Here is an 18,519-nt window from a genome sequence, read left to right on the forward strand (position 1 = left end):
ATTTACTCAAATCTGATTGAACGAACTTTTTAATTCTTTGTTTTATCTTGTTAGGAATTCCATTACGATTTCTACGTTATATCAGGTAAACTCAATATATTATCTGCTATGACTGAGTAGCATTTCGTGTAGTCCAATATACGTACTAATATACTATTGTTGAAATTATTTCTATTCAATCAACTAATATCGTGTGACGATTGCCAGTTCGTATAGACAGCGTTATCACCTTCGAGAGGGGTAAATATGCTGGAGTCGGCCGGCCTCTATGTATTGTGCTAACGCCCTGAACTTTTTGTTTAGATCATTCACGATACATGAACTTGGCAATAAATTTACCCTTCTATGCCTATTTGGTTGAACGTGGTGTCATTAACTACAATGCGCCGTGAATATTCGTATCTGTTTATATCATTCTCGACTTATTATTATATGATATAAGCAATTTTGCAGAAATTTTGCTTTCTTAGCAAAACAACCTGCTTTTGAAGCATTTTGCGCAAATCCGCAAAATCGATAGATTTGCTTCCACCATTATACTCCAAGTTCTTCCATAGATTTGACCTAGACTACTTTTTTTCTTATAATAGGAATAAGTAGCACTACTATCTCTACACTGAGCATGTTCTATTAGTAGATATCCGTACCGTATAACACTACGCACGGCAGTAATTGAATTACTGCAGCGTTTTCCTCAGGGCAAAGATCCTTATCCCAAGCTCTGCATCCATAAGATACAGTATTTTTTCGAGCGGTTTACCTCTTTGCTAAGTATATGAAATTCCATGTTAATATAGTTACGTTCCGCGATATCTACCTCTTTTCGTTTTAATGTATATCATAACTAACAATGGTTGTCGTTGGCAGACTCAGCATCTAGTTCCTGTCATTATCCTGAAAGTGATACCATCATCATTGCAGTTTGGATATCACAAAATCCCGTCGGCCGTTTGCTCCGAACGATTAAACGACACGGCATAGCGGGTTTGTATTCTTAAACAATTCGATACTCGAGAACAATAGGTCATAATAGATAGCGAATGTGTCTAGGGAGCTTTATCTCGCTCGGATCCGACGGCGGTCCGACGCCAGAGTAGTAAACAGTACACGATTGCCGCACGATATGCGTGAGTATCTCTTGCTATTATTTGGGTTACATTTTATATCGCTATTAGTGTGTTGTGTTGTCGGGGTTCCGGAAAGATACTTTGTTTGATCTTCTGATCCAGTTGCAATTATAATCCCGTACACGTTGTACCGGTAACGCGACGAGACCAAGAGCATGATTCACGTATCTACGCTATACGTACCCGTTAGCCAGTAATTACGGAAAAATTTGCTAACGACCCGTTATTTCTCAAGCATCTAATAGATTAGCAAATGCTCGTGTGCGAGTTAGAGGAGAAACGACTCGTTCAACAAAATTGAGAGAGTCATATAATTTTTGTACTCGAAAGAAGCTTGACAAGTCTGGATACGATTATATATACAGGTTGGAAAATACCGAGTCATTAGCCAACTAGGTTTTTAATGGCAAAGACGCTGTACCGATGCTGTAGCAATCGATAATTGAAATGAATTCAATTGCTAATAATAGTTGGTTATTATTATCATAATATAATGTTGACTAAGACATTAAGAAGCTGCCTCCTTGTGAAGGAATTATCCAAAAATGTGAGAAACAAAGCTCCGTAGACAACGGTAGGATGGTAGAAAAAGATACGCTGATACGATACGAATAGCACTTATTACTTCAGGGACGAGGGTACATTCTATGTTTAACCTCATTCAGCCCCAACTAGTCGCTTTTGAAGTACTTTTTTCCTGCGTGAACGTGCGTAAGCATTAACTCTAGTCATGACTTCTGCCCTGTGCTGACTCACACCCTGTCCGAACGTTCTCATCATCTCAGCGTAGTGGTGGTAGTCTGCATATCTAAATTTCTAGTAGGGAAAAATATAGGGATCGCCGGTGTAAGCTGTGCCAGCGACTTGTACTTCGCGAAAAAATCTAATGAATAAATAAACAAACAAACAATATGTTTTACTATTGGTAAAAATTGTGCCTGGTTAATTACAACTAACAGCCGGGAACCAGGCGTGGGGGGACGTGTCGTTGGTATTTTACTAGTTGACGAAATGAGAATAAGTTTGACTTTGACAGTGTAATAGCAATAAAACTAACGGGTTACAGAATACAAGCCGTTGCTCAAGGACTCCTGAACTTTCAGAACCTTTGGTATTTCGTTCGTGGCTATATTATGCAAAATTAATTGGCGCCGTACACAGGAGCTGACTAAGGTCCTGTGTGAGGTGCCACGAAATAGAAGCAAGTGTAATGACCTAGCCTGAAATCGCGGCCGTCATATCAAATTTGTCTGACTTTTAACTATGCATGGGGTACATGATAAGGTCTCACACGCACTTGCTGGCCGATAGCAGGGCGACACCAAAGAAGATTACACCGAGGATTCAATATAAATAATTTCACCTGAAATAACATCCATACGGTTAACAGTAGGAAAGACAAGTTGGACTGAGGCATTAAATAGATTGTAATGATAATGAAATTTATTCGTAGAGATGAGATATAATGTAAACCAGGTTCGTATCGATTGAAAGGTTGTGACTTTGCCGTACCTTCGTACCTGGGGATTTGGTGACCTAATGTTGGGCTATATTTTGCAACTGATTTTATTGCTCCCTGCTTCGTCTTTGAATGATCCGAATGTAGTAACTAATAACAATAACCTAAACCAACCGATGACCAATTCACGTTTTTGCGCATTCTCCGACCCTTCTTGCTAAGCCATTTTCAGAATGAGAAATTAACCTTTGTCTTATTATCAGTTCTTCGTAAAGCGGGGGGTTTGGATAAAATTAAACTTAGACGTTTACAGGTTGGTCTCTTATCGATGCGCCAATTACTTTTTGTATTCTTAATAGATATATCAGAAACGAAAAACAAATGAATCATCGGTATCTTATACGTCTGGCATCGCAATCAGCTTTGACTCTTGTTGAGTCTACATAATATCGGGTAGCTTACTTACAGTCGTTTATACGCGATCGTATTCTGTTACGTGCGAATGTGTGTGAATAAGGAAAGTTATTCAAACTCACTAAAGTTAGTCCAGTCTTAGATAGAAAAGTTAATATGATAACGTTTTCTGGGTAATATGTCATTGATACAGCTCTTCTCCCATTTGTTTAAATGCTCCTGCAAAACGGTTTATCATATTATGGGAAGAATTAACTGTGTGCGAATTGTTTGGATATAAAAAATCGCTGGCGCAAATAATTACAGGTCTGTGAAAAAATCAACCATCAAATTGTTGGCTTTGTAAAACATCTTCAAGCAGAAAGGAAAAAAGGGGCAAAGGAGTTGCTTAGAATATCCCCCATACTCCGTCGACTGAACCTTGAGGGTTGACGCAACTAAAATAGAAACACTGAAAATGTAGAAACTATGTTCCTCTTAAGGGTATGCCTAACAAGTTATTTATTTAATATATTGTATCACAATTGCTTTCCTATATTGAGATAAATAACAAAAAGGCGCAGTATTGACAAGTTAATTGTCGTTATTAAAGGTGCTTGGAACTTGGAAGGTGCTAGTCTTTATCTTATCGATCAGTCGAATCAATTGGAAATTTCTTCGACTACGGCGAGATTAGATGCCAGAAAAATGTTTGCTATATCAGAAGCGACTTTTTTTCTGTAGTCTTCCGCCGCCGTAGCTCCTTATTCGGTCACTTCGCTATTCTGACTGGTACGCTCATATTTGGTAATAGCAATAGTTTTGGAAATATTGTATATAGTATAGGTAGGTTATCAATATCATTAAACAGATTTTGCAGAATATCCAATACATAATTATATATTACATTATTATGTATTTTTATTGTAAAAAATTACGAACAGATAAAGTTATCATTGTAGTATGATAGCATATTTCAAAGTTGCATCTAAAGCATAGGATAAAATAACCAAGGTTCTTCACTGTGCTCAAAACCTCACTCTATTTTTAAATTAGAAATCACTTCAGATCAATAAATTATTTACTCATCGTAATAATTCTATAAAACCGACATCGGCCACACGCTGGTGTTCCTGCCCTCCGTTCAGATCAACTACAAACAGGCTGACAAGGTAGCATAAAATACCTGCGGAGTGCTCATCCAACTCGTTATAACGCAGCTGTTCACATATGGTCATTGGAGACCCACGCGGATCACTCATCTCTCTGTCACTGGGTTCACGGAGCCGGGACATCCTGTGCTGCTGAATGGAATCCTGGGCTCCAGACTCTTCGGATGTGCTTCGGAGGGAGATAACATGAATCAATACGATGAATAGTAAATCGAGAATAGCTAGCCCACAAGGTAATATGAAACAGTAATGCATTATATTGATATATACGTCCTGAGTCACTTGGTACGAGAATTGCCCTTGTCTTGTCTCTAATCGAGTAACATTAAGCGTTTTCACAATCATAATTAGGTTTGAAGGTCAACTTTGCTTTTGTAGAGAATATGATAGATTAAAACAATGACTGTTTAGGTACAGGGAGGGATACAGATGCGGTAACGTGGCTACGAGGGCGAGCAGGTGCGCACCCGGCGGCTTCAGGAATAATAAAGCACAAAGAAATTTCAGTGCTGGCACTTCTAATGCAATCTACGCCTGGGACCTTTAGTACCATGAAAACGCTGAATGCTAATAAATGTACTAGCTTAAAATCCTTGCCCCTGTTTCTAAATTCGCATTTGCTTTTATCATTATATCAGCCTATCATCATAAGGACGAATATGAGAAACTGCTGATTTTCGATGTTACAATACGGTGTTTTCGACCCTGAAGGTATCAGATATGCTACCGTGTCTATGGGGACTCTCCAAATGTTTCTAGGCCAAAAAAGTGCAGGTAGCTGGGTCCTTTTCTAATACAAATAAACAAAAACCGAATTCGATTCGCTTGCGAAGGGATCGGAACTATTTCGACTTACAAATCTACGAGTGGTGTCATTGGAATATCACACAAGCACACCTTCGTTCGCGGGCTGCTAGAGCCTATCGCCACGATGCAGACGGGCAGCGCCTTCAAAGACAACCTACCACTTGTATGAAATTTCAAATGAAATAACTTACCTCCTCACCCCTACGTAGGGTGTGGTGCTGGACAATATCCTGTTATAGCTTCGTGTTCTATTTTGGGCAGAATCTCCCATCATTGATCTTCGATATTTAGAAACGTCCATCTTTGTAACAAAGAATGTACATCGATTTATAGTTTAGAAGCTTTTATGGCGACGATGTGGCGCCATTATAGATCAATAACGGATGACTGGATAGCGTCACGTGGTTCGAAGCGACTCTGTTTCTTCAGGAGTGTGGCAGTCTATAATCGGTTAGAGAGGAGAGCGAAAATAGCATGGCTGGATCGGTCTTTTACAGGAATCGAACTTCGACACTTCTTGGACACGCTTCATAACGCGCTGCCCACGAAACAAGTTTTTTGCTGATTGCTGTTTGTTACATGTTTATTAATGGTCGAGTTTTCTGCAACTCTGACATTTTGCCTATCGCCATCACTTCTTCTATTGGTACGAGTGCTTTATGTTCAGATCTAATTTTTCGGCGCGCCGGAACGTAAGTGAGTTTTATCAAAGACAGAGCGAATAGCGGACGACGCTCTTATAACTATAAACAGTAGATGGAGTTTTGTATTATTGAAGAAAAAAAAAACGTAAGCATGAATAAAGATAACAAAAGAGGAGAATTTTTATATTGTACAAAGTTGAAAAGGTTTCTCAATAACAATAATAATATTGAACAGTAAATAGTAATCAATTGATTTGTATTATTAGAATGATTTTAAGTTAAGGAAAAATGCGTTTATTTTTGTGTTTATCAGGTTTCAATGATAATTCCCAAACTCCTTGCTCGGTATTCGAATTGCGTGCGTTTAGCGTCTTGTCTGAAAATGCCATATTTACCAGAGTAAACTTATGACGGGGTATGCACTCGCGTGGTGTCAAAAGGCTTTAGCCCACTGAACTGTTAGTTGCCGGGGCTAATAGAAAACTAAAGGCTACGTCTTATCAGCAGTAGAATTAACTTATCATTTTATAGCGTTTAATAATGGTTATCACATATATGTACTTTTTATAACCGTACTTTTTTTTTTGGTACGCTCGACATAATGCGATAAGGTAAAAATAACTTTAACAAGGAAATGTTAAGTTTACTTTTTCACTAAACATTTGTGCTATGTCATCTTGAACAACCGACATTTTTAAATGTATTTCAGTTTATATATATAATATATATATATATATATATATAGCTAATGCAAGTACATATTTTTTTGAGAGGAGGCTAGAAAAAATATGATATAGTCTTTGCATACATACATCAACACTTTTAATTATTGCTTCTCTAACGAAAAAAATTCAGTCCTAAATGCATAAATGGAAACATAAACGCCACTAGGCTATAGATAAATTCAAGGGGGTCGATGTTTTGCCAGTCATCGAATGTACAGAAGCGGCGAACCGATCCACAAGCATTTTTCTCGCTACCTTCACGATGTTTCCTATTCAAGTCTCTCAATTCATAACCATTCTACGAAAACATCAGACCACCTTACTACGGTAGGACGCAAGCGGTTCCTCAACATCCGCCAATGATTTAGCATTCGTTTTCTAGAGCAGATCGCGTAGCGTCGCTGTCGTTACTGTCTTTGTTGCTATTTTATCTGCCGCTAAGGAGTCAGCCATCCGAAATATTCCCGAAGTGGTCTACCTCTGAGCGTCAGGGACCAGCACAAGGCTGAGTGACCGCGCTTCAATTGGCGTCTTTGCGTGGCTGGGGTGCGCTGTGTAGTGTAGCCAACTGAGAAAACATATTATAGTGAGCAAACACACAAAAAAAAACGCCGACAACCGCGAATAAACATGACGCCGGAAAAAACGAGTAATCCAAGAGCAAATTTACACCCGAACTAACTCATGGCAGGACGTTGCTGTCAGGTCCGATAGACAACGAGGCACAACTGATGATCACTGAGGCTATGCTTAATAAACGTGGATGGATTCGCCGGTTGAAGTATGAAGCCCAACGAATATTTAACCTAGGTATAACGAAAAGCATGTAAATATTACGTAGCATCTTCTTGTAGATAATTGATAGAAGCCTCGGAGTGTGTAAGAGAGTGAATTTTTCTCGTTGTTCATTGACGAATGACAAGAAAGTAAATAGATTCGTACTTGAACAAGATGCTTCATTCCTATATATATTTCAGTATAATAAATAACGTAAATTTGGCATTTTGTTTGGGTGAGCAACAGTGACTCTGTTATAATTTGTGTTTATCGTTATTATCATTCCGCTCTTTCATCATAAGATATTATCTATATATAGAACAAGTAGAAGTAGTGCCTACTGTAAATAACAAACATTATTAGAATAATATGTTTCAAAGGGGAAAATGGGTGTATAGTCTGCTTTACATACATGAACTAGTTATCTGGAGGTGATACAGTTCACACACAAAGCTGTCAGGCTCGATTGGCAACTAAAGTTGGGCTTTCGACGTTATAGACCCATCTTATTCGAAATTATTCTTCTGATATTTATTACAGGTACAATTCACGATCTGTTAATCCACAAGCTAAGCAGAGCACATTTTACCTGTTTATTTAACGCTTTCGGAATAGAACTTCACACACAATCGAACAGGAAGAAAACGGCCTTCATCCTAGTTTCACCCTATTCAAACTATATTTAATTAATCTTGCTCGAGTCAGTCATGTAAATAAATAAGTTGGTTTTACCTAATGTCAGAAAACGTTAAACTTTACCGGCATTTTTCAGTAGTGATAATATGCTCGTGAACCCTTCCACCCATCCAAACGATTCCAGTTTAGTGTCGAGCTGCCTCACAAATTAACCTGTGCACTCAGTTGAGGCCTGTCTACTGCCATTCGGTATTCGTTGATCATTTATTAATATAATAGTAGGCGCACTGTTATGAAGGCCGTTCTAAAATGCCACTTCCACAGGGTCATTTAGCGTATTCGTAGTTTTATCTATGTCTATATCTTAGAGGTGTCTATAGTACACATACGATAAGGACTAATGGTAGAACTTCGCTCGATCCGAGAAAGTTTAAGATGTCAAATTTCAGACTTGTACGCAAAAGTTCCGTCGGCGTTCGACTGCTGATGATGCTGGGGAGACTCACACTAGCGCCTTGCTCCGTCCGAAGTTTTCTGGCATTATACTCATTATTCGCTAGCAACATAAGCAAGACGCAGAGCTAGCAGTCGGTCAGTGGGCGAAAAGTTACCAGTCGGGAAAGCGAGCGATAAACAAGAAGTTGAACGACTCCTGAATGCTGGACTCGCCATTGGGCGGCCAGGCAGAAAAGGCAGAAATTGCGTCAGCGACCCAGCTTCTGCGTCAGGTTTATATTTACTATATTTGTGTATATCCAGCATACTGAAACGTTGATATTTGAGTACTACGACCACAAGCATATCGTTACGATACCATGTGACTATTTTATTGGTTCATGAAAATGGGGAGCTGCTTGATGTGACGCGGTAAATGGCCAGCAAACAGCTGGATACTGGCAAAGGGTGAAGCATATGTCCGTGTTATCGGGAGGCACCCAGCTGGCAAACTGGCCTATGGATCAAACTTAATTTGTTAACTAGCTAAACAAACTAGAGCCAAATGTGTATACACTGCATCTTCTCGTAGAGATAAATTGAGTGTCGCGCGGCTGGTTCTAGCGCTATTTAACAAACAAGCGTGCGTCACAGCAAACAATATATATATGAAGCAAAGAATATTATTTATATTTAGTAAATAATAGGTGGTGGCTGATGGACGGAACAGCGAATGAACGAATAGTTTTTACTTAGTGGCTTTCGTGCGCTTGTCGTGAAGAGCCTGTCATTTTTCGATTGCAATAAAGAAATCGAATGTAGGGAAAAACAAGAAGAACACCAGGCTGATTGTTTCGTTTTTCCCCATTAACATATACCAGGCAAGGATAACAGCATGGGTTTTTTTGTCGTCACTTGTAAGCACTGGATGTGCCAATTGGCTTGATCAGCGAGTTCGCAGCCTATGCCATTGATCGTGACGGTTTCGTTCCTTAGCTTTCCACACCTTGAGTAAACGGAATCTTCCTATTGAAATAATGAACCATCGAGCCGACAACGTCGTCTCTTGTCTTAACCGCTGCCGATTCAATTGGCACGTGCATTTTGTCCGGGATCCCATTTCTTATTGATGTCGACAAATTTATAAGGAGGGCATGCGCTCTTCACGGTGCAGTTTTCCCTGTATCCAATCAGGAAGACTGGAATCGACCATGAATAATACGATGTTGTAAAAGAAAACAAAAGCTTGCTGATAGCAGCTCTCTTCTTGTGCTTTAGCTCTCCTCTGAAAACAAAACTCTGACCTTCGAGAGTAGCTAGCCAAAGCGGCCGTCCCACGCTATAGTGGCAAGCGTCTATTCAGTAGCCTTTTGCGCCAGTTATAGCGGTGTTGGTAAGCTTGCCAGTCTTGCCTCCAGCAGCAGCAGCAGCAGCAAGCAGAACAAAAGAAGAAAACGAAAAGAAGGATATAGGCGAACAAACATATATATGTGTTCATTATTACTACGTGCTTTATCAGTTTCTGACAGAACTTGTGTAGGTGGAGATAAGGGAAAATCTACGGGAAGAAGCTAAGTAGTAAGTTCTGAGGCAATAACTCCGTAAATAATGAGCCGAGAGTAAAACTTGAATTTATTTAGATGTACGCGCGTTGAAAGGAAGAGACAAGCGGACAATATGTTAAGTGAAGACAGCAAAAAAACAGTTGTGTGAGATATATTGTACTATTTAGACCTGACGCGATCCGAATTGTACCACGCCATCACCAATGTAGTTTTGCTTTTTTGAGGTACCACCAGAACAAGCTGCCGCCCGAATGCAGGTGGCCAGTCAAAACGTCCGATGCCTCGTTCTTATAGCACTCGTTTGACATTCGCTCTCAAGCTAGTTACACAAACGTGGCGCACATGTTGAAGATAGTTGGGGGTTAACAACCAATAGCAGTGCCTCACACTCTAAACATAAAGTAACCTTCAACCCTACCTTGAATAAACAAGCTATGCAATGACTCTAAAGGCTACTGTTCAGGCTTTTTCGATTTTCTATTTCGGTTTTATTTCGATATTTATTCGAAATTAGATCTTTTGAAGCAAGAAGCTTTATGCTTTCTCTGCCATAATGTAAAGCTTGTCACTATAAATAGCTAACTTGCTGAGTAAGTTTGCAGCATTGCAAGTTAGCTGACAATTAGCCGTAAAAAACGGTGTTAGAATTTAATTTTGCCCATTTTTAGCTAAGTAAAGCTTGAAAGTCACCTAAGATTGTTATTAAACACGCCTATTTCAAATTCAATTATGGCCATGGGGGACCTGATAGATGTTATTTTGTCGTAATAGAAAACCAGTAGAATCATATCCATTTATTACTGAACATACATTTAAAATAAATATATAAATACCCTCTTGGCTACACATAGACTGATTACTATTATTTTATCGAACGTGTTCTTTTTTTGCGAAAAATTGCCATCAGTTTGTATGTATCGTTTAAGCAGAGTTAACACAACAAAATATATAATTATAATTACGATCTAGATACGAATTTGAGATTACTCTTGTTTGACTTTACGTAGCAAGCAGTAACGTCTCATCGCTGATTCGTCATGGGATACAGAGAATCCAAATGGTCTTACTGAAGTGCGTGATTATCTCAACTGTTCGCGTACGACATATTGGCAACTGTCTACTAGATTTGCAGACGAGAACGATTGCCTCACAATATCGCCTTCAAGTTGAAGCCAAAAAATCTATTCCCATTTTGTTTCTTCATCCTGGTTCCTTCTCTCGTCGACGCACCTTCGGTATCCAGTAAAAAATAAGAACCACAACGATTTGCGACACGTAGCCATTGTTGTATAAACATTTCCGCTTCTTGGCTCGTTATTGTTAGTAGGTACGGGCTTGCGTGTGTCGAGTAGAAACAAAAGTTCTATATTAGGACTACAGTTTGGCACGATTTGTCGTACTGTACATATATATAATAAGTTTGCAAGATTCGTGTAGTAGATCATTCGATCTGACTCGATTATTCTGGTTTTTTTGCTTCAATAAAATATTGCTGAACTGCGTCACTGACAAATTTATCAGGGCTGACTCTTATCCCTGTTTCGGTACGCCCGTTCTTACAACGATCTCTGATAGGGTTTCTGACGTTGCAACAAACGCAGCTAACTGTAAGCAATAATCAACTATCGGTAGCTCAGCCTTTACGGTAGATCCGCATCATGGTATGACTTTAATGGGTCCGTAGCAACTTACTGATTTCGGAACAAATATATACGTTTGAAAGGAAGATGTGGCGGCCTTAAGAAATTTGGAATCGGTCTGGACAAACAAGACGACTGCGGGCTTCATGGCAAAGCCTGTTTCATTGGATAGTCCTAGCTGAACGCACCGTATTTAGCTTACGACTTACGTAACGAACAAGTAAGAACTATCACTTTCTTGAGAATATCCTAATTACAGTTAGCTGACATCGGGTGTTGTCTTTTGTGAAGTAACTTAGGTGACGAAAGCGTTTTTAACGAAGAAACTACAACGAATACTATAATAAAGTATCTGGCAGCAGATATTTGAGGATTTCAAGCGGCAATAGAAAGGAAGCCTTAACGCTTCGTGTGGTTGCAATCGAGGCGCCAACAATTTTAAAAAAGTTGTTCATTTTTAGAGCCGAGTTACAGTGATAATCGTAACAAAAAAAAACTAAAGCCTACTGTAGCTTTCCAGTTAAACGAACAACGCGTCGACCTTATTCCGCCCGCGCAAATGCAAACTTTCTACTCTAAAGATGGAGTCTTCACACTGCAGTGAACCTCGTCATTCGATCAATGTTCTTCATCGCAAATGAACCCAAGTGCCTTCCCACTAGATGTAACAGATTAATTTTTCGGGGGTGCTGCTAAGTTATCGGTCGATTGACCGTCATTTGTGAAAGGTCTTCGTGTAATAGGCATTACATGTGTCGTTGTTAGAAGGGTGATCTGCATGCTATTTCCTTTTAATGGCCGCAACAGGAAAGCTCGAAACTGAGAATACAAGTTGCGGTCACGTGAAGCCAGAACCTTTGAAGCACACGAGTCATGCAAAGTTGCCAATGTATAATACAAGAAATTAATGTTTCCAGGGGATTTCGTTCGTTGAGTAACGTCGTGGTCTGCGCATTCTACTCGATGTATGTAAAGTGACTGCGGGATTTGAGTCGTTATGTCTCTATAAATATGTCGATATTATGTACTATTCTACGTCTATATTCTGATGCTAGGAGATGAAAATATACGAGAGCATATTGGGTTAGTTGTGGCGTGAAGGAGCAACCAAAAACTGCTAACAATTATATCATGCAGTTCGTTCAATGAACAGAAGTTTTATAATTTAAAAACTTAAAAATACAAGTGAAACGAGGATCATTTTGTCATCCAATTCAACGCTGTAAGATAAGCGTTAACTAGTTACATTGTCATGTGGCGTACTTCGGATCGACTCACCCACATGTTCCCACTTTCATCAGTCAGTGGCAGCAGAACTCGAGATCTGAACTATCATATTTATGCGTAGCGAAGCTGCACTTGGCGGTATCATATGTGATCATATCGATGATATCGAAGCTAACAAGCTTCAGCTGGAAGTAGCTGTTATGGTAAATGTTGAGCTAGAAACAAGAGACACAACAAACAGATCTCACGATCCTGCTATTACCACAAATGATGACTCAAATAATGCTTTCTTTTTCGCTGATCTGTTCAAAAATGTACTAAGGAACGTCTGTTTTAATAAATGTAGCGTTCAATTCATCGGGAAAGACGCTCTCTAGTAGGAGAGCTAATCTAAGATCGACATACCTGAGAACAAAAAGTTGATTATTATTTTTATTATAAAGAACGGGACAATCGAAAACGAAATCTCGAATGTCCTTGATTCCACTCTGGGATCACAGGCCACTTTACCTCATCCAGTCAAGAACACAAAGGGCTACCGGTCTGTAATAATCAGACCTATATACAATGTTGAGACAAATATAATTCTTGCAGCAGGGAGAATTTTTATTGGCTCTGTTTGACATCCGGTCGCTGAATAGTAATGATTCTCTAATGGCGCAAATTTCAACACATGGGCTATAGGATGGTAGACAGCACAAAAGACCTTGTTAAAGATAAAAAGCTGCGATAAGCGTGGAAATTTTGGACACTTACACAAGAATTGTTTCCGGCATGTTCCACCTGTAACGGAATAAACCATGCGGCAAATTTTGCCATAAATATTGAACGGATAGAGGAATAAATTCGTCAAAGGAAAGCTACAACTAAGTATGTAAATGTAGCTTAGTGGATAGCGTTTTTGTCCTAAGAACACGTTGTGGTCTAGGTTCGAATCCACGCGAGGGCATGCTTCGTTTCGTCACATCAAACTTGAAACATAACGGGATTCATAAGAAACTTGTTTCAACACAGAATAACAAGAACGAATTTAACACCACCAGGTCACGTTAAATAAACATTGCTCTGTTAAACCCGATCATACGTAAACAACATCACGTTGAACCCTATTAAAAAGTTCTTATTACCATGTTTCGGCTCGACTACTAGAGGGACCATCTAGAGTAGTCTTCAATGAGGGTGAACGTTGAAAATAATCATATTTGGCAAATACTTGGATTTTTGATGAAAAATCAATGTTAATTGGGCTGTTGTTTTTTGTGTTTTTTTTTATTGTAATGTAAAATGATTATCACTGTACAATGCGAATTGCTGAAACAAATGTTGCTATAGCTTATATGCCAATATATTAGTAATTCTCATATACGACACCATATTCCTAGGTAGGTATGCAAATATCCAGCAAACACGATGCAACAATGGGCTTAATAATAACAATGCAATATCGGATCGAAAAAAAAAATTAAAATTAAAAAAAAATTGAAAAATCGTCGGCAATGATTACATTTTGCTTATAACTGGTAACCGTCTTCGAACGGCCTTGTATTAACTGAAACTATAGCCTATTGCATTGTTGTCGTTAGTCGACGTCTATTACTTTAACCAAAATGACAGCCAGAACGTCTCTTAGGGACGAACGAAGTTGCCCCTGTAGCAAGGCATATGGGCAGGGCATTTAGTCTTCAGGAGAGAGAGCATATTGCGTATCGACATAGCAACCCCCGGTGGATTTCCGTTTCGAATTGTTGGATTATCCTGATTCCGAGAAAATATGTGATTGATAGATGGGGGCTTTTATTGCCAGAGCAGCTTACTAGGGTAGGACTATTGCTCTGATATAAACTACTAAATGTTTCTTATACAATCATGTAATAATAATTAGTGTTTTCCTTATTCGGCCGCTAAAGACAAGGCCCTGGCGGGAAGCGGGTAATGCGTAAAAGCAGGTCTAAAAGTAAACGTGAAAAAGCCAATATATTCCAGTACAATTTACGAACTGTCCGCTGTTTAGACCTATTTTCAAAGCATAACATTGTCGAAAAGCATCTGATAAGGTTTTTTCGGTCCTTACAATAAAAATGTTTATTGCCAATGCAAAAGTCCATTCCAAACTCACCTACAATTTTATTTATTCACGAATATATTTTATAAATTAATTAATAAAATGTAATTATTTAGCAATACTCAATACATGTATATTTTAGAATTTCGGTGGATATCAACGTTGCTGTTATCTTAAACTTGCATCATTACTGAGCATTTTGAACAGTTTGGATCGATCCCGTACATTGCTGAGCAGCTGCTCCATCTGACTGTTAGGCTCCGCACGCGATACTATATATAAAAAAAAGACAGAGAAGCAAATAATCTCCCTGGCTTTAACGAACACTTCCATTGTAATGGTAGCAGGGTAGCTTAAAAAGACGCCTCTTAAAGCCTTATAAAGATATCGGCCCACATAGCATGTCACGATCTGAGTAATATTGTGCTTATATATATCCCATGTACTATTCCCGAGTTGAGTTAAATGACCACTTTTACAGATGTCTCCGCCACTTCATCGCTGATGGCGTTTGATGGTAAATAAACGATTGTGATCAAGTCGGTGGCCGTTAGACCGGGCGTGCGATCCCGCTAAACGATCCTGTTTAAAATGTTATATAAAAGACGGACACATAATACGTATATACTAAAGTGGAGGCGATGATATTGCTGGAGCTGCCTGTATCGAAACGTCAGTATATCCAGAAATCGTCGGTACTGGGTAAAGAAGAACCCAGAACTGTCGAAACTCGTCCCGCAGACAATTTTTGGCTATTGCTCAATAATTTTATCTTCTATTGATTAGCTATTCACTTAAACGCCTCTAGCGCTTCGGTATATAAAATATAATAATAAAAATAAGGCGCTCGTTTGCCGTATATGCAATAGAAAAAGTCCTGTTCAGATAAGAATTTAGCCTTTCAGTTCTGGAAAGCGGTGCACTGCGGTTTTTTTTTTCTTTATTTTGAAAGGGCAGCGTTCGGATGTTGCGGAAGTGTGTGATTGACTATTCTGTTTATTTTTAAAGATATAGGCACAATTTAAGTCAACTTGTCGTTACGAGATGTTGGTTTTAGAAGTAAAGTCTTGTTTTATTAAGGAGAGTAAAAATCCCTAATGGAGATAGCAAAGTGAAAGGTGTCGACTGTTATGTTAACATTTAGCGAATGTATAGCTACTGTTCATTTACCTGTAATTTCTAGCTTTTGCTCCTACATCACTGACGTCCTGGGGCTGATTTACCAGTTCGACGTTCTTCTAATGCTTCGCTCAGAGATGTCTATAAATGGTGTACTTTTCATATAATCAAACGATGTGCCCAAACTGTAAGTATCAGCTTTTGTTTTCAGAACAATAACAATGCTATTTTCCAATACGACAATATTGGGTATCCGAATTTGCGCCGGATTATATGTGTTAAAAGGTAGGGTTCACAAGTAAAGCAGACATCTATCGACTTTCGTAAAATTAGCTCCCGCGCATGAGTGCGGTAACTTTAGGATGCCTGTAGCAAATGTTTTTCCACTCGGCCGAACTTGACTGCACGGTGACTTCAGTTTTGTTATAACATATCCGTCGAATATTTTCTAGCCAGTTGAATACATGTTTCTGTAAGATTAGATGGACACATAATGAAAACGATCGTACCTCTAATTGCAGAAGAACTTTACTTTCATGGCAAACGCAGGTTGCTTTGCTTGAGGAGTTATGAAAACTGGCCTTACCAGTTGGTAGGCCGACTTCGTCACCATTTTATATGGTGGCTCCCTTTATCAGGGCCAACATGATCTTCAGTGTTATCTTCGCTTCGATTGCGAGGCTAGTTATTGACGTTTGCCTGCATCAGTAAGAGTAATATTATCATTTCGTATACCTTAGGCGTCCTAAATTTTAAGGGTCGTCAAGTTGTGGCGTAGTAGAAAATACCGATATACTCCTATCGGGAATGAGGAACGATTTCAGGGGCTACCGCTAGCAAGACTACATATGTCAGATACGCTCTAACGTTGAGTTTAGGAAGAGTTTGTGCAAAAATCGGCGACCCTTGATTTTGCGTAACCTTTGAGATGAATTCACGTCCTCAAATTTGAGGGTTGGTCAAAGATTGAAAAAACTGGACGCTTGTTACATTTAAAAAAAAAAATAGTATTAACCCCGCTATTTATTTGATGCAAATCACACATGAACCAGCAGGAGTACCAAGTTTAGACGTCAAACCAACGCAGGGACGACTACCCCGTTGTATTTTGGATTCGTCTGAATAGGCGATGCCATAAAATAGCCATTTAATGACGGCGACGTTAGTAATTCCAGTAATACACAGATAACACCGATAACCAGCGTATTGAAAGGCATATTAAACACAGAAATTGATTGCGGCGAATATAAAGATAATAGGGCAGTTCTAAAAGATCAATTCGGCTGGCAGCCATATACTTATCATGAAAATTCAGTAGTACCGCTAAGAGTACTCCGAAACGGATGTCATCTTTTCACTAATGGAACAATTTGGCTTCAGCGCCAAAAGTTAATCACAATACTAATAAATAACAGCACTTATTTTGAAAGTTGTTGGCTTACGACACGCATGCTTGCCATCTTTTTTAACGGTTTTCCGTTTTGAAACACCGTCTAGGCTTGACCAAGTGTTTTCTACAGTTGAAAGATGCCTTTAATCGATGTGATCGTTACTTGCGCTGAAATTAATTTTCTATCGAGTTTACGCTCCATAAGAACGCGTTGAACGAGTAACAAAAACTAACACATTCTATTATTCACAGTTACCCTTGATCGAACACTGAAGGGCCACTCTGGTCTTTGTTTACCACAAGTGACGATACTTTACATAGTAGAAACGACTACTTCGAAGTGGAGCCACTTCAACCGATTTTAAGCGCCTATTGAAATCCTTTTTTTAGAGATAATAATTTTAAATCAAACCGGGAATATGTTTGACATTTGTAAAAGCTTCGTAACGAAGAGCACTTAATATGAGCAATCGGGAGAGATTCGATAGATAAACGGACTAATCTACTTACTTTCCGTTACTTGAGTTTTAATAGACGACAAAAGTGTGCCCATGCTCAGATTGGAGCCTATGCTACTTGCATGTCCCCTAGGTTTTGCTTATATATAGTTCTGCTTTCTCCAGCGCCAGCCCTCTAAAGTCTATATAAAGCCCTATAAAGCTTTACACTTTAGCAAAGTATAAAGCATATCTACCTCACATCAACAAAACACAGGTTTTTGTTACCCGAGATTTAAATAGAGAAACATTCGCTGCACCTAGCGAACTGGCGAAAAGAGCCAAAAGTTTTTGGTACAAATGAAGCCCGAATTTTTCATGTTTACAGGCTTGAGTAATCGCGCAGGAGTTTAAGCGCGGCACGTCTTCGCCTTCGGTCGTTAAACTCTAATCTGGCATGTGCATTAAATCAATAAGAACTTAAATTTCGACTATTGTAAGTTGAAGTTGTAGTAAAAGAGAACATTGCAAATCAGCAAAGCCGATGCAAATCTTCTCACATGTTCCAATAAAGACCACTACTACTACTACTACTACCTTTAGAATTGCTTCTACCAGTTGGGTCTGCAGTTACCGAAATTCTTTTCACATCTTCCATAATGTATTGTATATATCATATAATGCTACACTGAATTACAACAAAACATTTATCTTTGGAAGTTGCTCCCGGCAGGATGACACGAAAGCTAACCAGCGATTCGTGTATCAGAATCCACCCCTAGAAATTCTGCATGAACCCCCTGGAAACTACAAGCCCAGCCGAGGTTGTTACGTAATTTGCTCAGTGAAAACTTTGATTCACATGATAATAATATAAATTAGTGGATAGTTAAAATTCAATTGC

The 18,519-nt window shown here is 39.0% G+C and overlaps 1 protein-coding gene and 1 long non-coding RNA gene across 4 annotated transcripts in view; one reads left to right on the plus strand and one right to left on the minus strand.

Annotated features, from left to right (window-relative positions):
- LOC111258595 (uncharacterized) lies at nucleotides 1–4,708 on the plus strand. Of its 2 annotated transcripts, XR_002679084.2 has the most exons (4): nucleotides 1–85; nucleotides 868–984; nucleotides 4,128–4,384; nucleotides 4,563–4,708. It is a non-coding gene; the product is annotated as an uncharacterized LOC111258595 (long non-coding RNA). The 2 variants fall into 2 exon arrangements; XR_015310202.1 differs by lacking the exons at nucleotides 1–85; nucleotides 868–984 and adding an exon at nucleotides 2,572–3,771.
- Nucleotides 3,783–18,519, minus strand: part of LOC111258596 (uncharacterized) — a 25,645-nt gene continuing 10,908 nt past the window's right edge. The window contains exons 1-2 of one of the 2 annotated variants that reach the window (XM_022829986.2): nucleotides 5,150–5,767; nucleotides 3,783–4,320 (exon numbers count right to left, since the gene is read on the minus strand). In XM_022829986.2, the coding sequence (XP_022685721.1) occupies nucleotides 4,065–4,320; nucleotides 5,150–5,259 (366 nt within the window). In that variant the 5' untranslated portion in view covers nucleotides 5,260–5,767 and the 3' untranslated portion in view covers nucleotides 3,783–4,064. Of the gene's footprint in view, nucleotides 4,321–5,149; nucleotides 5,768–18,519 lie in introns of those variants that run through there. The other variant, XM_086967519.1, reaches the window with a different exon arrangement.

This window comes from Varroa jacobsoni, unplaced genomic scaffold (genome assembly GCF_002532875.2).
Source record: "Varroa jacobsoni isolate VJ856 unplaced genomic scaffold, vjacob_1.0 scaffold_251, whole genome shotgun sequence".
In the NCBI taxonomy this organism is placed as follows: domain Eukaryota; kingdom Metazoa; phylum Arthropoda; class Arachnida; order Mesostigmata; family Varroidae; genus Varroa; species Varroa jacobsoni.